The sequence below is a fragment of the Budorcas taxicolor genome, chromosome 11, assembly GCF_023091745.1.
Source record: "Budorcas taxicolor isolate Tak-1 chromosome 11, Takin1.1, whole genome shotgun sequence".
NCBI lineage: Eukaryota > Metazoa > Chordata > Mammalia > Artiodactyla > Bovidae > Budorcas > Budorcas taxicolor.
Window position 1 is genome coordinate 30,498,178 of NC_068920.1, and position 21,935 is coordinate 30,520,112.

Sequence of the window (21,935 nt, forward strand, 5' to 3'; positions counted from 1 at the left end):
GACACCAACTCCCAACTCTTCACAGTTTAAAGGTCCAGTTTCACAAGACTGCCCCTACTTCAGGGACCCATTGTAAATTCCAGCCTGGGGGCATACATCTACTAATTCAGTTCAGTTCAGTTCAGTTCAGTCGCTCAGTTGTGTCCGACTCTTTGAGACCCCATGAATCGCAGCATGCCAGGCCTCCCTGTCCATCACCAACTCCCGGAGTTCACTCAAACTCACGTCCATCGAGTCGGTGATGCCATCCAGCCATCTCATCCTCGGTCGTCCCTTTCTCCTCCTGCCCCCAATCCTTCCCAGCATCAGGGTCTTTCCCAGTGAGTCAACTCTTTGCATGAGGTAGCCAAAATATTGGAGTTTCAGCTTCAGCATCAGTCCTTCCAATTAACACCCAGGACTAATCTCCTTTAGGACTGACTGGTTGGATCTCCTTGCAGTCTGAGGGACCTGCAAGAGTCTTCTCCAGCACCACAGTTCAAAAGCATCAATTCTTCGACGCTCAGATTTCTTCACAGTCCAACTCTCACATCCATACATGACTACTGGAAAAACCGTAGCCTTGACTAGACGGACCTTTGTCGGCAAAGTAATGTCTCTGCTTTTGAATATGCTATCTAGTTTGGTCATAACTTTCCTTCCAAGGAGTAAGCGTCTTTTAATTTCATGGCTGCAATCACCATCTGCAGTGATTTTGGAGCCCCAAAAATAAAGTCTGCCACTGTTTCCATTGTTTCCCCATCTATTTCCCATGAAGTGATGGGACCAGATGCCATGATCTTCGTTTTCTGAATGTTGAGCTTTAAGCCAACTTTTTCACTCAGATCAAGAAGCAACAGTTAGAACTGGACATGGAATAACAGACTGGTTCCAAATCGGGAAAGGAGTACACCAAGGCTGTATTTTGTCACCCTGCTTATTTAACTTCTATGCAGAGTACATCATGCAAAATGCCAGGCTGGATGAAGCACAAACTGGAATCAAGATTGCCAGGAGAAATATCAATAACCTCAGATATGCAGATGACACCACCCTTATGGCAGAAAGTGAAGAGGAACTAAAGAGTCTCTTGATGAAAGTGAAAGAAGAGAGTGAAAAAGTTGGCTTAAAGCTCAACATTCAGAAAACTAAGATCATGGCATATGGTCCCATCACTTCATGGCAAATAGATGGGGAAACAATGGAAACAGTGACAGATTTTATTTTTCTGGGCTCCAAAATCACTACAGATGGTGACTGCAGGCATGAAACAAAAAGATGCTTACTCCTTGGAAGAAAAGCTATGACCAACTTAGACAGCCTATTAAAAAGCAGAGACATTACTTTGCCAACAAAGGTTTGTCTAGTCAAAGCTTTGGTTTTTCCAGTAGTAACATCTGGATGTGAGAGTTGGACCATAAAGAAAGCTTTTGACTTATGCTTTTGAACTGTGGTGTTGGAAAAGACTCTTGAGAGTCCCTTGGACTGCAAGGAGATCCAACCAGTCAATCCTAAAGGAAATCAGTCCCGAATATTCATCAGAAGGACTAATGCTGAAGCTGATACTCCAATACTTTGGCCACCTGATGCGAAGAGCTTACTCATTGGAAAAGACCCTGATGATGGGAAAGATTGAAGGCAGGAGGAGAAGGGGATGACAGAGGATGAAATGGTTGGATGGCATCACTGACTCAATGGACATGAGTTTGAGTAAGCTCTGGGAGTTGGTGATGGACAAGAAGGCCTGACGTGCTGCAGTCCATGGGGTCACAAAGATTCGGACATGCCTGAGCAACTGAACTGATATCAGGGTTTCCCTGGACCCTTTCCTCACTTTTGATAATTTACTAGAATGACTCCCAAATTTTGGGAAATTACTTTACTCAGGTTTACTAGTATATTGTAAAGGATATAACTCAGAGACAATCAAATGGAAGAAAATGCAGAGCAAGGCATGGGGGGGTATGCGGATATTCCTCTCCAGGTATGTCATCCTCCCAATACTTCCAGGGTTTATCAACCAGGAAGCTCTCAAACTCTGTCATTTAGAGTTTTTTACAGAGCTTTCCTACAAAGGCATGATTGATAAAATCAGCGACTATGAGTAGTTGAATCTGTTCTCCTGGCCTCCATTGCCTGGAGGGAGGGTGCGGCTGGACGTTCTAATTCTCTAATAACTACCTGGTCTTCCTCTCTATGACAAATATAAGCTATAACTCAGCTATGACAAACCTAGACAGCATATTAAAAAGCAAAGACATCACTTTGCCAACAAAGATCCATCTAGATAAAACTATGGTTTTTCCAGTAGGCATGTACAAATGTAAAAAGGGCTGAGTACTGAAGAACTGATGCTTGTGAACTGTGGTGCTGGAAAAGACGCTCGAGAGTCCCTTGGACTGCAAGGAGATCCAACCAGTCCATCTTAAAGGAAATCAACTCTTAATATTCATTGGAAGAACTGATGCTGAAGCTGAAGGTCCAATACTTTGGCCATCGATGCAACGAGTCAACTCATTGGCAAAAACTCTGATGCTAGGAAAGATTGAAAGCAAAAAGAGAAGGAGGTAGAAGAGGATGAGATGTTTAGATAGCATCACCAACCCAGTGGATGTGAATTTGAGCTACCTCTGGGAGCTAGTGGAGGACATAGGAGCCTGGTGTGCTGCAGTCCATTTGGTCGCAAAAAGTTGGACACAACTTAGCACCTGAACAATAACAACAAAGTAAATATATTATGAAGACTGTGTAAACAAATTTCTATTTATATATTTAGATAGTCATATCTATCTATGTTCAAATATACCAGTGATATAACATATAATTATATAATTTGTAAAAAATTAATAAACAGAAGCCTCAGTTAAATAGAGCTGGGAAACCAGAAGGGGGAGCTCTCACATTCTGTGGCCACAGCAGAGCCCAGCAGGAAGAAGAAAAACTTTTCTGGCAATTGAACTCAGCCAATGAAAAGCCATGGACTCTTCGTTTACTGTAGCCCTTTCAACTTCCTTTTCCTCGCTATAAAAATTGATCTCTTTTCCATGCCTGTGGGGACTTGCACGTGGCTTGCCATAGTTGCAGATCCTGAAATGCAATTCTTTGCTCGTCTTGAATAGACTCATCTTTGCTGGAGAAGTATCTGGCAGCCTATTTGTTTCAGAACAACTCATATTTTAAACTCACAGCAAATTAAAAAAATAAGAGACCTTCTCAACCTGATAAAGAGTATCTAACAAGTAATCATTACCCCTTGAAATAATGTTCAAGGAAAGAATCTCTGTTACTACTTTAATCCAATGTTGTATTGGCAAAACTGGACAGTGAATTGAAGGCAAAAAAAAAAAAAAAAAAAGGAAATTAAATGTACAAAGATTAGAAACAAATGAAACTACTGTTAGCATACCTTGTAAAAGTGAGAGTCAGTCAGCTGTCTCCTGCTCTAGACTCTGTCCATGCGATTCTCCAGGCCAGAATACTGGAGTGGGTAGCCATTTCCTTCTCCAGGAGATCTTCCTGACCCAGGGATTGAATCTCAGTCTACCTGCATTGCAGGCAGATTCTTTACTGTCTTAGCCACCAGAGAAGCCTACCACCTTGCAACCATATAGTTTAAAAAGAAACAAGCAATAAATTATTACGTGAAGTTAGCAAAGTTGTTAGATAAAACATCAATACAAATTTTATTTATATTTCTGTATATTTTCATAAACCATTTAAAATAAACCTAATATTTATTTATTTTAATTTAATTAAAATAACATTAAAATAATCAAATATCTACTAGTAAACTCAACAAATGGAGAAGGCCATGGCACCCTACTCCAGTACTCTTGCCTGGAAAATCCCATGGATGGAGGAGCCTGGTGGGCTGCAGTTCATGGGGTCACTGAGGGTCGGATACGACTGAGCGACTTTACTTTCACTTTTCACTTTCATGCATTGGAGAAGGAAATGGCAACCTACTCCAGTGTTCTTGCCTGGAGAATCCCAGGGATGCGGGAGCCTGGTGGGCTACCGTCTATGGGGTCACACAGAGTCGGACACGACTGAAGTGACTTAGCAGCAAACTCAACAAAAGATGTACTAGATCTTTATGATGAAAAATATGTCTCAATTGCCACAATTTTCAAGAGCTCTAGGTTAATTTTGAGGTATATCATTAGGAGAGTAAACAATGTAAAAATGTCAATTCTACCCAAACCATTTTATAGATTCAGTACAATCTCAACCAAAATCCTAACAGACATTCTTGAAGAATTTGAAAAAGATGTTTAAGAAACTTTAGTGTATTTAAAAAAAAAAAAAGAAACTGAAGTGTAAATGGTCAAAAATAGTCAAGGGATTTCCTGCGTGGTCCAGTGGTTAAGAATTCGCCTTGCAATGCCGGGATCATGGATTCCATCCGTGGTCTGGAAACTAAGATCCCACATGCTGCAGAGAGAATAAACCTGTGCACCACAACTGCTGAGCCCTCATGCTCTAGAACCTGTGCTCTGTGACGAGAAGCCACCTCATGGAGGAGGCCACGAACCCCAGTGAAGAGTAGCCTCCTCTGTCTTTAACTAGAGAAAGCCCACACACAATGATGAAGAGCCCCTGCACCACAACAAAGACCCAACATGCCAAAACATAAAACTAATAATAATAACATTTAAAAAAATAATCAATGCAAAAAAAATAGACACTTTTGAAGAGGGTGGGAGAACTTGCTTTATAAAATATCAAAATTCATTTTTAAAACTACATGTTTAAAAGCTACATTAAGCATTAGTTTAAGGATAAACAAGTAGAACAATGGGAAGAGAGAGCTCAGAAATAGATTTGTGTCTACGAGGACTCTTGATTTAGGACAAAGCATCTGCATGTGCGTGCTCAGTCGTGTCCAGCTCTTTGCAACTCCACGGACTGTGGCCCGCCAGGCTCCTCTGCCCATGGAACTTTCCAGGCAAGAACACTGGAGTGGGTTGCCATTTCCTACTTCAGGGGATCCTCCCAACCCAGGGAACAAACCTTCGTCTCCTGCATTGACAGGTGGATTCTTTACCACTGAGCCACGTGAGAAGCCCCCTATCATAAAGTACAATATAAAGTAATAGAAAAATAAAGGATGGTCTTTTAATAAGCAGTGATGATTCAATTGGATATATATAGAAAAAAAATTAGAACTTTATTTCTACCTTAAACAGGCATTCATCTGCAGTTGGTTAAATCCATAGATGTGAAACACGTGGATAAAAATGGCTGATTGTAGCAATTGTATTATGACATTTTCCATGAGGAACTTGAGCATCCGCAGATTTTGGTATTCATAGGGGCTCCTGGAACCAATCTCTGGCAGATATTCAGGGATGACTATACCATTCACAAAATTCTAGTCCATCTAAGTCTTCAACTTCACTGCCAAAACAAGAAATATAGGCACACCTTGGAGATACTGTGGGCTTGATTCCTTCCAGACCACTGCAATAAAGTGAGTCACATGAACTTTTTTGTTTGTTTTCCAGTGGGTATAAAAGATATGTTCATATTATACTGTAGTCTATTAAGTGTGTAACATAAACACTGTGTCTAAAAAAACCCAAAACCCAATTTACGTGCTTTAAAAACTAGTGTTCTTTGAAAAATGGCACCAATAGACTTCTTCAACTCAGAGTCGCCACAAACCTTCAGTTTATAAAAAATACAGTATCTGTGAAGTGCAATAAAAACAAGGTCTGCCTGTGTAAAGGAAGAACGACACTTTGAGGAAACAATGAGACAAACAAAAATGTGGGATATTTATCAGGACAACTGAACTTCCATCTTCAAAAATGCCATAAAATAGAAACTTAATGGGATTGTTCTAGACTTAAAAGATATGAAGAAGACATAATCAATATCAACACATGAACCTTGAGTGATTCTAGGTTTGAAAGAAAAGTTATTTATTCCATTTAAGAAGTATTGGATAAATTGCTTATTCTAAACCTGATCTGACTGCAACAAGGATAGAGACTGTTGTGGGGGCAGAGCTGTGGATGTGTCTAGCCTTGGCCTTGTGACTTGGAGGAGGCAATCTCTCCAATTTACTGAGCATCTTCTTTTCATGTATAGAGTTGTGGCCTGAGAAACATCACCCATAAGACACATCAGAGCTTAAAATTTGTAAAATTTCTGTTTTCCTACTCTTGTTTCCTAATAATCTAGGGGTAATAACTGATCAAATCAATTTTAAGAGTGTTCAGAATCTCTGAAAATCTAAGAAAATAAACTAAGAATGTCAGCCTTAGAAGGGACTTTGGTGATGTATTTTCTCGATGTCCCAGAGTTCTGTTGAGTTGTTGGTGATGGATTGCAGTGTGTGTTGGTGATATGGGCATATTTATCTTTTCTCTGGGAGCAGCAATGGCCTGAGACACAGACTGGAGAATTTCCAGGTAGGATGACATTTGAGTTTGAGTGGTGTGGGTTATTCCAATTCTTGTGGCTCTGCATGGACACAGAGCTCTCTCTCCCACGCCTTCCCCCGGCCCATTAAGGCAGGGGTAATAGACAAGAACATCACTCAAGGGCGTACACATCCTTCCTCTCACTGCCTCCCCATTCCAACCTCCAAGAAGCAGAGTTCTTCCTGTAGCAGGTTGGAGGAGGAAAGCTTGGCACGAGTGACAGACCCTTCAGAAGCCTGGGTGTCAGGGCCAGCTGTCTTAGTGAAGGCCCAGGGCCAGAATCAGCCTGGACCAGAGGTGAACTTCCTCTTCATGATTGAAGAAGGAGGCCAGAAGGTTAAAAGAACAGTGGTCTCTCTAGAACTTCCCTCCTTTTCCAAACATATATTTTATGGAGAATTGAACCTAGAGTGGAGAGACAAGTGGATTCAAAATAACTCAAGTTTACAGTCTAGGTCTATGCTATTAATGAGACTTCACCCAAGTCACTTTCCCTCTTAACCTCATTTTTCCACTGAAAATCTGCGCAAATAATACTTGTTCTACCTTTATAACTGGCTGATTGTGAAGGCCAGATGAAATCCTTGATGTAAAAGAGATTTGTCAACTACGAATTCCATGTAAACGTGAGCAATATAACTTTAAAATGGCAGGCTTAGGAGTAGACCCTATGCTTCACACTTGTAAGCCACACTTGCAACCCAAGAAAATCCTAGAGACCTGAATGGGGATCTCAGATGACAATGAAGATTGTCTAATTCAGGGAAAATATCCAAGTAAAGCTAAATGATGGACAAAGATCTCTAAATCATATTTGGATGGTTATAGAGGCTGTGATTGAATCTGGGTTGAAAAGGTGGACTACATCTCAAAAAAAGTTTAACTTATTTCCTCTATGATCAAAGAAGCTAACAAAGAATCCACCTGCCAGTGCAGGGGATATAGGTTCAACCCCTGGTCTGGGAAGATTGCACGTGCTGTGGAGCAAGTAAAGCCTGTGTACCACAACTACTGCGCCGGCATGCTGCAGTGACTGAAGCCCACGTGACTAGAGCCTGTGCTCCACAAAGGAGAGGCCACTGCATTGAGAAGCCTATGCACCCCGACTAAGAATAGCAACCCCCTCCCCACCACAACTAGAGAAAGCCCAGTTGTTTTACTCATGTAGCAATAAAGAGCCAGCACAACCAAATCAATAAATAATGATAAATGTTGACTCAAAAAAAATGAAACTAACATAAGAAAGTTAGTGTTGATTTTCAGGTAGGATTAAGTCATTAACACAGGCTAAGACAGAGAATCTGAAAGGCTTTATTTCAGTCTTTAAATGGCCACCCAGTAGTTGTGTGACCTTTGGCAAACAGTTATCCTCATAAGAAATCTACCTCAAGGAAATATTGGAGTCCTATTAGGAAAAATAGGCAGTTGTTGAGACGTGTTTTTTTTTTTTTAATCATATCTTATTGAGTAATTTAGAGAGATCTTATTGTGTAATTTAGATCTGGACTGGTTTTCAGACTTAATCTGTGGCTCAGGTCTAAGCATTTCTACCTAAAAATCTTGTTTGGTAAAAACAATTGAATTTGCTTTCTTGATCTTTCAATGGAAATAAATATATAGATAATTTGGGACAAGGAAAATGGAATCCCTGAGTAACTGGTCTCCAAGATCAAGAACTTAAATCCCAAGAGATATGATTCAGGGAATGGAGAGTATTTAGCTTGCCTGAAGACTGAGCTTATTGAGAGTGAAGACTGAGAAGGAGGCTGAGATCACAGGAGAATTTTGGATACCATGCTGGAGATTCTGGATTTGATTCTATAACAAATTGTTAGCCTTATTGGCTCACTATCAGTGGAGCGATATCATGAGACAAGAGTTCAGCAGCTCCAGTGGTAGCAGGGGGAAGAGGAAAAAAGCATTGAAGGGGAAGAACTTGGAAGAGGGAAGACAAATAGGAAATGGCTTCAGCATTCCAGAACGAAAATGATATTGTCAGATAGACTACGACAGGAAGTACCCCTCATGTAGTCCCGCCTGCTGAGCTTGAGCTCCTAAATTTTTCCTTCTCCTGACTGGAGCTCTTATTTCCAGGGAAACTAAAACAATGAGATACAGAGATGGGAAGGCAGAGATTTTAGGCCCCTTGCTCTGATCTGCACACTCAGGAACAATTATGACGAATGGGTCTCTTCTGCTCTAGGAATTAGTTATTGTGTGATGAGCAAAGAGAATGTAGCTAATAAAGTAAGGAATTTATAACAGCAGGAAAGAAGCAGAGTGTAATTCTACTTTGGATAAGTCAGTTTTTCTATCTGAGCATCAGTTCCATCTGTTAAATTAATGATGGGTATTTGCCTTGGGCTAAATCCAGTGCTAGCTGTGACTGGACAAAGGCAGGAGGATCTGTGGGCAGGAAGTAGGAAACCTGTATAGCTGCCCTCAAGGGCTTTAGGAGCTCAGTAGCTGGGCCAGCAGTCATTGTTTTGGGCTCCTCCCTCTAGATTAGAGGCCTCTGAGAAGAGATCAGAAATCTGGGATAACAAAAAGCCTCTGTTTTCTGAGAGAATTCTTGAATGCCCAGACTCCACCAGCAGCAAGAATTAAACCCTACTCAGACTTCAGTTTTAAGGAGGCGGAGGCAACTATTTATGGCGGGGCCTGGTTAAAAAAACAGTAAGAACTGGAAAAGAAGGCTTTTGTTGTTGTTCAGTCACTCAGTCGTGTCCAGCTGTTTGCGACCCCATGGACTGCAGCACGCCAGGCTTCCCTCTCCTTCACCATCTCCAGAGTCTGCTTTAAAGAAGACTTTATCATTTCAATAAACGTGAGAGTTAGTAAAGCTGAGCTTTCAGTGCAAATCCTATGGGAGAAGGAAGATTGGGGAGAGTGGTAAAGACAAAGCTGATCCTCTGCACCCAATCCAAATATTTTTCAGCATCTCTTTGTTAGTTATCTCCTTAGAGCACAGTTAGTTGCTAAACTCAACCTTCTAATCCCACGGCACTAGGAAACATATTGATCTTTGTTTTAGTCATTTTGCCTTCTAAGTCATCAGACAACAGTTTTACCAAATGTTTTGTTGCAACATGACAAGACTGCCAACTTTTCAGTCTGTAGTAACTGTTACCTTGCCCCTCTTCCTCTCTGAGAGGTAGGAAAATGGGATTGGATTGGGGACAAAAAATGTTTTTAATTAATATAAGAAGAGAATCATTGCACAGCCTAATGATGATATAGTGCCATAAATTTAAAGTGTGATTAATTCAACCCTTTAAATCTGAGATCCAAATTAAAAAAAATAATTTTTTAAATTTAAAAGAGGTAATATACAATATACAGATATTTCAAGAATAAAAACAATATGCATATTAAACATATTTCACCTATAGGGAGAAGGGAGAAGTTTGAGTATGAATATAAAACAAAAAGGGGGACCTTGCAAGAACAAATAATCATGAATTTAGGAGTATGATTAACTCCAACCTTAGCACTAGAGGCCCAGAAAGTAAATCCATACTGTAGATAAGAGGGAGAAAGTTATTGGTCAGCAACTCTGCCATGAGGTTTGTGGGAATTAGATATATGTTATTTATGTGAGAAACTCAGCAATTCCAAGTGCTCAAGGCCTGTTACATAAACTCATCTATTCAAAATTTTGGCTGATACTGTTGAGCAGTGTTTAGAAACTTTTGCTGAATGGATGGGGGTTCTTAGGATGGTTGAGAGGCAAAGCATTTTTATCCTTAGAGGAATGTGAGTCTCACTTCCATTATCCTTCTTGGGCCCTGAGGCTTTCAGGAGATTAACAGAAGTGTTTGCGACTTCCAGTACATTTATAATCATTTCAAAATAAAAGAATTTTTAAGTTATTTACTTAAAAAAAAAAAAAACAACATTGTATTTAAAATGGCAGATTATCCTCCAGAAATTTTGTGGCAATTACTTTCTGCCCTCACCTGGAGTATATCAGACTGACACCTAGACTGGGTACCTCCATTCCTTTGAACTTAGGCCAATCTGATAAATGCAGAATGCAACGTTTCTTGTTTCTATCTCTTTGATTATTGGCAAGGGAGAACACTGTATCCTACCACAGATTCCATTTGGTTTACTGTCTGGTGCCCAAGTTTCTCTTGGGCTGCTTGGTTTTTCTTACTGACTTATAAGCATGTGAAAACATTTACTGTATAGTGAACATATTAATGTGTAAAGATTTTTCCCTTCCTCAGGCCCAGTTTCCTTCTAACTCTCTTAGACAGATCACATGTGATCCATTCTTTGATTTTTTTTTTAAGCCAAATAATAATATTAGGAATAGTATTTGGAACATCCATGTCATGCGTTTCGCATTGACTTTACTGAGATGTCTGGGGGACTGCATCTGCACCTAGACATGGCTATCCACTCAGAAAAAATAGACAATAGTCTTGAAAGAGTGTGGAGTGCTTGCCCTCACCTTTTCATAATTCTGCCAGAATTTATGTGAGTCCTAGGTCCTCATTGCACTAGTGAGCGCTGAGTGCTCACGGGGGTGTGTGTAGGTGAGGATGTGGTTTGAATTCTATGTCCTCTTGCCCCACTCACACCCTAGAAATCCTTGCTGCCCTATGATTGGCCTACATAGGCTTGGGCTAGTCCCTGGCAGAGTATCAAAAGGTTACTGGGTGCCCAACAACCTCAGACTCTCAGATCAGTGATCTGAAGATACTATCATGACTGTACAGTTAAGGGCCTCTTGTCTTTTTCTCCTTTTCCTAGCTGGCTTTGCGCAAACAAATTACAGTCTAGAGAAGGTAAGTGACTTCCAGAGAGGGTGGGACAAGGTTCAAAGGTGGAATCTTGGGTCCTGCTCCAAGATCCCACCCTCAGCCCTTCTTGTAAGGCTCTGACCTCTGCTTCCTCCCTCTAAACATTTCTTCACTTCTCCTCGACTCTTCTTCACTTCTATGGTGTTCCTTGAGCTGAATATGGGTAAGGACAAGAGAACCCTTTTACTGTGGTCCTTTCTCCTCTTCTTCTCCAGGTAGAGGTTGCCTGGACATCCTTCTAGCCACCCATCAGTATGCATCAGAGCTGGGTCTGAGGCATGAGCTGTAGTGGGCATCACAGTGAGTGGGGATTAGGGTTTGGAGGAAAGTTTGAGTTGAGTCATCTCAGACACAGCTAAGCAGGAAACATATGAAGAGGTGGAAAAATGAATGTGGAAGTTTTAGGGATGGATAAAATCAGAGTTATCAGAGAAACATAAAACATATGGAAAAAAAAAAACTGGAGGCCAAAACAATTGGATCTGAAGTTAGAAGTCTTGAATTCTGGCCTCTAATTCATGGCTTATTGACACAATAAAAAAAGTTGCCTTATTGATAAAAATGTGTATGGCAATGGCAGGGGCAGTTTAGGAAAGAACAACAATAAACTAGAAGACCCAGAAGCAAAAAGCAATCAAAAGGTAGGGGCAAGCAAACTCTCATTCACATAATGGGTTATCATTTTTAGCCTTAGACAAGTCACTTCACCTCCATTTAGTCTCTGCTTTCTCACCATAAATGTGTGTATAAGAGAATTTACCCACTTGTTCACCCAGTTATGGGGTGGGAGGGTGAGCAAAAATTATTGTGCATATGATGTGGTCTATAATTGCAACTCTAGTAAGATCTTCCTTCCTCTTGATTAGATAACCTCTTGAGTGATTTTCTTTATTTTTGAAAGTTGAGACAGTGTTTATGCTAACTGGTGCTGGCTACTTGGGTGTGGAGACCCTTGACTGTAGAACTTGCTTAATAAAGGCCGAGTCTGGAGATATTTGAGACATATCACGCAGACCTAAATAAATGTGAAATAACAATGAATATCAGGAGTAAGCTGGACTGGACCTACAGGAGTCTTCAAGATCAGAGTCTTAAGGCCATGCATTCTCGTACCCAACATGATTTTCAGGAATTTTCAGCACAGTAGCAAAGGCAGGAAAAAGGCAAATTCTTAAAAATGTTTAGCTGGGAACCAGGCATAATGGAGATAGGAATGGATACTCTGATATAATGTTCTCTTTATATATGTCTCAGTTTTGCTGGTGTGTATTTGTGCATGCATTTAGGGAAAGGTGCAAAAGCCTGCATAGAGAACATGCCTCTCTCCCTAGGAGTAAAAGCTAAGTAGCTAAGTGTGCTAGGGATACAATCAGTGGTAGAGTTTGGTTTGGTTTTGTGTTGGATCACTCCTTTAGGTGGGGCAGATGGTGTCTGATTAAAATCTGTAATAGTCCTTGCATTTCCAGGGAGTCTAGTTTAATCCTAGTTTAAGTCTGGACCTTTCTTATTAGATTATATTCTTCCCTCCTTTCTCTGGTCACAGTACCTCTCTGCCTTTTTCTGACTGGGTGGTTTGGATGTTAGCTTTCTTTTCATACTTTGGGATTTTACATTCCCTGTATTCCAGAACCCATTTATAGCAGCTTCCCTGATATAGAGAAGGAAATCAGGATGTGCTGGTGAGCCCTGTGGAGTCAGCGTATTTTGGGTACTGCATGGACCCTGCATGGATAAAGACAGAGGAGAGATAAGATGAGATCTGCCTGTAGAGGAATTTAACCTAAGGATAGGCAATGAAAATTTCATGCTGAACTTATTTCTATTATGTGGAACTTTGCTCAAATATGTTCCATAGATTGGATAAAGATTAAGGTAGATGGAGCTGGTGGTGAAGGTAGATATTAGATAGCTAGAGCATGATGGGTAAGGAGTTGGGCATGTGATAAGTTGGATGCTGCCAGACACAGTTTGGTGACTTACTTACAGATGGATTTTTGAGCTCTGCATCTCTTTTCCTGGCAGCTACAAAAAGTTAGAATTTCATAGTGTTGGCTTACAAGACCATCATATGAGTAACCGTGCATTGAGAGAGAAAACTACTCAAGGTAGGAGTAATATTAGATTCTAGAATGTTAAACCTGGAAGCCTTTCACGATCTAATAGGAATCTAGACAAATGTCTTCATTTTTACCAGTGGAGAAACTGAGGGCCAAGGATGAGAACTTCCCAGGATCACAAGGAAATCTAACAATAGAGCAAGCTTCTGATTCCCAGGTAGAGCTCTTTCCACTCCACCATGCTGATGAGTGGGGCAGGAAGTCAGAAGACCTAGGGAAAGTTAAAGAAGTAATAAGGCTATCCTGAAATACTTGGGAATTAAAAACCTTCTCTTCACTGTGGGAATCCAGGCAAGAATGCCTTCAACCAAGAGACAAGGGGTAGCTTCATTTTCAGAGAAGCAAGAAAGGCAGTATGCTTTTCAGTTTGACTCCACTTACTTCCAGGCCATCCCATTCCAGCTCATGAATCTCTGCTTTTTTCCATTCATCCAAGCAGTTCCTGGTATTTTACCTCTGCAAAGATAATAAAGAGACTTGACTGCCTGTTCCTCAAAAATACCATTGCCTTTCAAGTCACAAGACCTAGTTTCAATCTTGTCATTGACACATTAGATGACTCGTATTTGCTTTCTGAATCTCAGTTAATATATGTATTGTTCTTTAAATGGTTTGAAAGATTATACTGACATTAGGAATTATTATTACTAAAATCATGATTTTTTAAAATCTTCCAGATGGATTGCTACAAAGATGTGAAAGGCACCATCTATGATTATGACGCTTTTACTCTTAATGGAAATGAACACATTCAGTTCAAGCAGTATGCGGGCAAACATGTCCTTTTTGTCAATGTGGCCACCTATTGTGGTCTGACAGCTCAATATCCTGGTAAGAGTTCATAGCTAAATCTCCTTGGGACTAATTTTCCAGCTTGTTATATTTTAAGTCATATTGGTATTATATTCTAATTTTAATTCTATATATCAAAACAAATACTCACGATCAAGTGACTTTATTCCCTAATGTCAGGAGTCAGCAAACTATGGTCCACAGGGCAAATCCAGTCAGCCTAATTTTGTAAATAATGTTTTATTGAACATAGCCATGACCATTCATTTGCAGATTGTCTATGGTTGATATTATGCTGCAAGAGAGAGTTGAGTAGTATGAGTGTTGGTGCCAGAGGCCATCTGAAATGACTAATCTGGAGCTTCACAGAAAATGTTTGCTGACCCTTCCTACGTCCTGCCTCTGCTTTGCTCCTGAGATTTCCAGGAGAACCAATAATGTATTTGAGAGCAGCAGCCTCTCTGAAGATTCAAGTCTTCTTGGCAAATACAGGAGGTAGGATTGATGATTTTGAGACTTTTCCAGGTAACTTACAAAGACAGGGAAGAGAAAAAAAGGCTTTATCCCTGGAGCACATTTGACTGGAGTGAGGGCTGGAGAGGCGACCGTAAGAGAGGCGAACGCTTCCTCTCCAACCTCAACACCTCCTTTAGGTGTAGATTTTTCCCCTCTCTGTGCATTATTCAGGGTAGAGTGTTATCTTTCTCATATCTTAGGCCATTTTGATTAAAAGCCAATAAATAATGAACAGGACTAATTTTTATCAGAAATAGATGCCTTTCTTATATTTGAACTAATAAGAACTTCACTTTTAGGTTTTTCATTATTTTATTTTGAATAGGTACTGAACTGAACTGAACTATATTCACAAGGCTCAAAGTTAAAGTAATAAAAAAGTATAGAGTAAAAATTCTTTTCATCTGTTTCCTTTCCCTTCTGATGACCAGTATTATCATGTTTACCAAATATATATGTATTCTTTTTTTTACTTTTCTACCAATTGATGACATATAATAAATGATGATGATGATAGTCAGTAATGTCTGACTCTTTTTGACTCACGGACTGTAACTGCCAGGCTCCCCTGTCCATGGGATTCTCTAGGCAAGAATACTGGAGTGGGTTGCCATTTCCTTCTCCAAACACAAAAAGTAATAAATGCAACCTGCCAATTTGCTTTTTAAAATTAATAAGGTACCTTGGAGTTCGGATCATTTCCTCCCTCTGTTTTAAGATTGAATAATATTCTACTGGACCATACTTCATTTTGCCAGTTATAGGGATTTTAAAAATCAATTTATTCAGTTCCAACTCTGTATGTAATAGGTGCAAGAACTGGGGAATAGTTTCTCAAGAACTGGAAGACAGGTTTCCTAATTAATAGTCTGTTTCCTAGAGGAGTTATTATCTATAGTGACTAAAGACAAGAGGGGAGGATGTGAGGAAAAGTACTTAGGAACCATGTGGAAATAGGAAAGCAATCTTATACTGCAGAGAATAAAAATGAAAGGACTTAGAGGAGATATCAGTTGACACTGTTGCCTGAGCAGACTGTTCAGTTAGGGAGTGGTTAGTGTTTGCTATGGAACTGAAGATGCTTGGCTCACAAAGGGTGAAAAGATGATTATAAAAGTCCGGGGAAACAAACTGAAAAGCTTGGGGAAGAAGGCAATTGGAAGCTTGTGTTTTGGTATATCAGTGAGGGTTTTTAGGTAGAATGTATTTTTAACATGCTGAAGATTGTTAAAGAACGCCAGAAAGCTCAACTTGAAATTTCTCTGCTTCTTTTTGCCCCTGTCAGATTTACCCCCACTCTACCCAGGGTGAACTAGCCTGTGAAGAGGAGAGAAGTCCATTCTCATTGCGCATGTCCCTCCCTTTAAAAAAAAAAAAGATTCAATCTACCAATTAACCAATCAGGGAAGGCAAACTGATAGTCAGTGATGTTTAAATGTGGTTTCGTTTAAAATTAAAATGAAATTAAAATTTTTGTTTTTAAATTGTGGTACAAAAAGACAAAATATAAAATTTACCATCTTAACCATCTTTTAAGAAGACTGTTCAGCAGTGTTAAAAATATTCATTGTTGTAAAACAAATCTCTAGAACTTTTCTGCCTTGCAAAACTGAAACTCTGTATCCATTAAATAACAGCTCCCCTTTCTCCTTTCCCCCAGCCCCTGGTAACCACTATTCTACCTTCTGTTTCTATAAATTTGACTACTTTAGATACCACATGTATCTATCTTACCTACAGTGTTTGTCTTTTCATGACTAGTTTATTTCACTTAGCATAAAGATTCATTCATGTTGTAACATGTGACAAAATTTCCTTCCATTTTAAAACTGAATAATATTCCATTGTATATGGATATACCACATTTTGTTTATGCATTCACCCATCAGTGGACATTTGGGTTGCTTCCATCTCTTGATTTTTATGTATAGTGCTCCTATGAACATGGATGTGCAAATATCTCTCTGAGACTGTTTTTCAATTCTTATGCATATATGCCCAGAATTGGGACTTCTGCTTTATGGTAGTTCTATTTTTAATTGTTTAAGAAACCTCCATATTATTTTCCATAACAGTTATACCATTTTACAATCCCACCAGCAGTGATCTGGTGAGCTTTAGAATAATAAAGATGACTGGGGAGCCACCTCAGAATAATGTGACCAGAAGAACTTCTGGAAAGGAATCTGGGCATCCTTATTTTTAAGGAAAGGTCCCATCTGATTTTGATGTGCTGCAGATTTGGGAAATACTGCATTATAACAAAGGGCTTTTGCATACATGTCTGGAGATCTAGTATCTCATTTCAGCCCTGCCATGAACAGTCTTTCTGACTTAGATATTTTTTCCCTTTTCCTGGATCTCTGTTTTTCCCTCTGTAAAATGGGTATTTCCAAGGATCACTGTCTGTATACACAAGGCAGGCTCTCTGGCCAGGCCACCATATTGTCCATTCTCTACCCATAGAACTGAATGCACTACAGGAGGAGCTGAAGCCTTTTGGCTTAGTTGTGTTGGGATTTCCCTGTAACCAATTTGGAAAGCAAGAACCAGGAGAAAACTCAGAAATCCTTCCAGGACTGAAGTAAGCGCCTACTTAAAACCCTATAGAGATCTGTCTCTGTCTACCTTTTCTCCATTTCCAGAGGCACTTCCATGTTGGGAACTTCCAGGATGGGCAGTGGGTTAATGGGCTTGGGGTACCTACTAACTGATTTTAAATTTGGCCTTCACTGATGTGAGTCTGGCTGTGTCAGAGATGCTTTCCCCTTCCCTGGGAAGTGAGACCTGGATGGATGGTGGAGGAATGGGAGCACAGAAATAGCTCCTGGTGTTGCTGGTACAGAAACAATACAGATGGGAGACAGTGACAGCATGTGGAATAGAGAAAAATCAAGTGTCAGGGAGCCCAAAGTTTACCAACAGCCTTACTTCCCCTTCTCAGCCCTGTTTTCTATATCTCCATATCTGATTCCCCTTTTTCGTAATCTCAAATCCTGGTACCCTATTATAATTTTCTCTCTTATATTCTGGAGCTTCCTGGGAACATTATGGTTCATTGCAGGTACGTCCGTCCAGGAGGAGGATACATACCTAATTTCCAGCTGTTTGAGAAAGGGGATGTGAATGGTGAAACAGAGCAGAAAGTCTTCACCTTCTTAAAGGTGAGTTAATTACTGACCTAAGCTTCTTCTTCCTTAATATTCCTAATGTAGAGTTGGTGTGGTAGAAACGGACGCAAGGGCTCCTGCCTGGAGGAGGGGTTGAACTCTTTGGAAGAGATCTCCTTATAAGCATAGGGACTAGGGTTAAATTTGTTAGTATCTGTGATGCTCTGGCTTTGTGGTACAAAGCATTGTGTAGAGTGCCACCTTTCACTGGGACCATTCTCTTTTGTTCATTGACATTCATTCATTCAAGGAACATTTGTTGAGTGTCTGCTATCTATAAGGCAGTTTGCTAAACAATAAGGGTATAAAAATAAACAGACGCTGTCCCTGTTCCTTGATGAGTTCATACTGGAGAACACCAAAAAAAAAAAGGCAGATGTAATACAATGCAATAAGTGCCTTTTATGAAACACTGGCTCTTAGACACAGAGAATGTGAGAGCTGAGAAGGGCCCTTAAAGATGATCAGAGTTCAGTGTCCTTAAATGCGGAACTGTGGGCCAAGGTTGACCCATGTTGAGATTTTTATATATACTCAGTAAACTGAAAAAACAGGGCAATGTTAGGAGGGTTTCATAAACATCAACTGATTTATAGAGTTGCCCATTATTCTAAGATTAGGACACATATGTAATTTATTCTTATAATTATCTCTTTAAAACTAAATGAAGTAATGGTGTTTTAAAATTTTTCTCTTATTTTTCAAAACAAAACACTGGAACTCCATATTGGCCCCCAAAAGGTATTTTCAAAAGATGACTGGCCCATGGAGCATCAAGATCTAGGAAACCATATTCTAATCTCTTCCCTTTGTAGAAAAGGGAATTGAAAGCTAGACAGCTGACATATCTCATTCATAGGAACAGGATTTTGTGATGGGGTCACAGGGAGAGATAGAAAGAGGAAGTAGACTTTTGCTATAATATCTACAACTTTCTTGGTAGTTAGCATGGTTGTGATTCAGAGAATATATTAAGTATCATAGGAAATGAACATATCTCAACATAAGAGGAAGCGGAGTATCTGTGGGTGAAAATAGCCTGGATCATCCATGAGCAGAAATAATTCCGTCATTTCTTTTTTCCATCTCTCTGCTGCAGCAATCCTGTCCTCACCCTTCTGAGTTTATGGGCTCAATCAAACATATATCCTGGGAACCCATCATGGTCCGTGACATCCGCTGGAATTTTGAAAAGTTCCTAGTGGGACCTGATGGCGTCCCTGTCATGCGCTGGTTTCATCGGACTCCAGTCAGTACAGTCAAGTCAGATATTCTGGCATACATGAAACAGTTCCAAACCAAATAAGAAGATCAAGTTGGGGGCAGGAGCCATCCTGCTTCTTTACCTGAAGACCTGTTTAAAAACAAAATCTTTTCTCTACATTCTCTTCACTCAGTCGTGTCCAACTCTTAGCGACCCCATGGACTACAGCCTACCAGGCTCCTCTATCCATGGGATTTTCCAGGCAAGAGTACTGGAGTGGGGTGCCATTGCCTTCTCCAATTCATCCATGAGGATAGGTCAATTTGCCATGATATCCTGAAAAAGCATGTTCCTACACATTCTGAGTCTTCCTTCTCTCTCTACCCTAAATGTGTAGAATTGACAATGCGGTGAATAGCCATACCATTTAAGTTCTACTTCATAACATTTGTCTTCCCCTAGGAGAAACATGTAAAGTCAATTTCCAAATATTTTCAGATCAGTCTTTTTCCATGACACCCCACCCATCCCTGTCTCCACTGATCTGTCACTATTTTGTAGGAGCCCTAGATAGAGTGGGAGCAAGAAATTGCCTCACATGAAGGGAAGAGTATCTCCATGATGGTGGCAGTCAGAGCCTCTTTTTAATTCAGACCCTACAAAAACTTTCCTCTGTCTGATCTTTAGTGTATTCAGAGTATGACACTTGGTCAGAGCATCCTTTGAAAGATAGGCTTTCCCTTCTCAACCCTAGAACCCTTAGCTTCAGAACCAGCCCTGCAACTATCTCCAATAAAATGTTTCCTACAGCATCTGGAATCACTGTGGTGGTTTTCAAATCCTATCCAGAGCTCAAACTCATTTTCTCTCTCTCTTCTTCCTCACTGTGACTGTCACAGATGGTGTATTGACTAAATACCTGGACCCTTTGGATAGAAGATTTACCTTCCTAGATCCTTGGAAGGTTGTTACCTGATGACTCTCAACTGTCATCCCTTTTTAGGAATTGTCTCAGGTCAAGGTCACATTTCATTTCCAAGGGCAGCCTATATCTAATTATTGGTCTATGAGAGGTATAACAGCCAAGATCTGACTTCTCAACTTGGGACACATCTAAAGGGCCATTCCAGTGGTGGAGACCCCCAGGAATAGGCAAATGCCCTTCTGCGCTTGCACTGCAGCCCAGTTTGTTCCTCTGACAGATTTTGATTCTTCATTGTTTCTCAGGTGTTCACCCTGAGATAGTGCCCCAGTAAAGTTTCTGAATGCAAATCCCCCTTTTGGAGTCTTTCCAGGGAACACAAAATACAGTAGTTGGTAAAGCATCTGAGAAAGAAAATGCCAAGATGAGTTTTTTGTTTGTTTGTTTGTTTGTTTGTTTGCAACACCCATGCAGCAAGTGGGGATATTAATTCCCTGACCAGGGATGGAACCCATACCCTTGAAGTGAAAGTGCAGTGTCTTAACCACTGGACTCCAGGGAAGTCCCTAAAATGAGATTTTTGAAGCTGGATTATCCATCTGGTTGGCAGTAAAGGGATTGGTGGAACACAGCCACTAGAACAATGTAGCAATTTTTAAAATTTTCACCCAACCTGAACTGAGATGCTATACCAATGGATATGCAAAAGCAGATGTGATGTATCAGGTGCTTGATAAATATGGGAGAGATGGTAATAATAATGTAATAGAATTCTTCAGTAGAAGAAATTGGAAAGAGATGATTAAATGCTGAGGATGATATCTCATCAAATAAAGTGAAAGTCACTCAGTTGTGTCCATCTCTCTGGGACCAAGGCCAGAATACTGGAGTGGGTAGCCTTTTCCTTCTCCAGGGGAATCTTCCCAACCCAGGGATTGAACCCAGGTCTCCCACACTGCAGGCAGATTCTTTTACCAGCTGAGTCACAAAGGAAGCCAAGTAGAGGCTAATGTGAAAGCCAGAGTCTCCATAGGAGGGTATAAAAAAACTCTTATATCCTGCAACTCAAGGGCAAAAAAAGCTAAGGTTCAGCTCCAAGATTTAATCACAGGAATAGTAGGACTCCAAAGTATGTTAAATTCCCAAACCAGATTATCTTCTGTGCCTAGGTCATGGCCTCAGTTGGAAAAGAACAGAATATTGAAACATTGGATGGAGACATCTGGTGGGATGCATTGTTGTTGCTGTTGAGTCGCTAAGTCATGTCTGACTCTGCGACCCCATGGACTGTAGCCTGCCAGGCTCTTCGGTCTATGGGACTTCCCAGGCAAGAATACTGGAGTGGGCTGCCATTTTCTTCTCCAAGGGATACATTAGAACATCTAAATCTCCAGATTTCCCAAGATCCTTTCAGCTTTTTAGAAGTAGCCCAATCCTCCTTACCAAGGGTTAGTTAGTCCTTCTTCCTTGAAGACAATGCAGAGATCTCTCCTCTGCCAAACACGTACCTCTGCCACACATTTGGCATCCTTCCATACACAACTAAATTCTAAGTGTTCTGGATCAAGAAGAGTAGAATGCAAAGTTAGTTGATGTAGAATACACTGATACTAGAGCATTCTCCCAAAGTACAGAATTTTTATACGCTGGCAAGAACTCAACGTACTGTTAGGATTCTCCTGCTTAAAACAGCAAGAGCTCTCACTAAATGTGGTAAGAATGCCAGGACTCTTGACATTGATGGCAGAAAGAGGGATCAAAAATTCAAAGAAGTGGACATGCTAGAGTGGATTTACCATGTAATATTGGAAAACCCACTGGATGAATTGGTACAGGAGAGCCAAAGGATATTCTGTTGGGGGTGGGGGGAGGCATGTGATGGGACAGGTACACTACCATTACTAAGAAGCTCCATGGTGACTGTCCTCTATTGGACTTGTGCTGGTGATACGAGATTCTGCTACAGAAGTGGCTTCACTGACAGCAATGGGAA

The 21,935-nt window shown here is 40.4% G+C and overlaps 1 protein-coding gene across 1 annotated transcript; it reads left to right on the top strand.

Moving 5' to 3' along the window:
* The first annotated feature begins 11,125 nt into the window (after positions 1-11,125).
* On the top strand, positions 11,126-19,122 carry LOC128055470 (epididymal secretory glutathione peroxidase). The gene is made up of 5 exons (XM_052648040.1): positions 11,126-11,206; positions 14,016-14,169; positions 17,113-17,230; positions 17,711-17,810; positions 18,916-19,122. The coding sequence occupies exons 1-5, from the start codon at positions 11,126-11,128 to the stop codon at positions 19,120-19,122; spliced, it is 660 nt and encodes a 219-aa protein (XP_052504000.1).
* Positions 19,123-21,935: the final 2,813 nt, after the last annotated feature.

Coding starts and splice junctions, on each gene's coding strand:
- LOC128055470 (XM_052648040.1), top strand. CDS start 11,126: ATGACTGTACAGTTAAGGGCCTCTTGTCTTTTTCTCCTTTTCCTAGCT. Junction 17,231..17,710: donor GAAATCCTTCCAGGACTGAA/GTAAGCGCCTAC, acceptor GGTTCATTGCAG/GTACGTCCGTCCAGGAGGAG. Junction 17,811..18,915: donor AAGTCTTCACCTTCTTAAAG/GTGAGTTAATTA, acceptor TCTCTGCTGCAG/CAATCCTGTCCTCACCCTTC.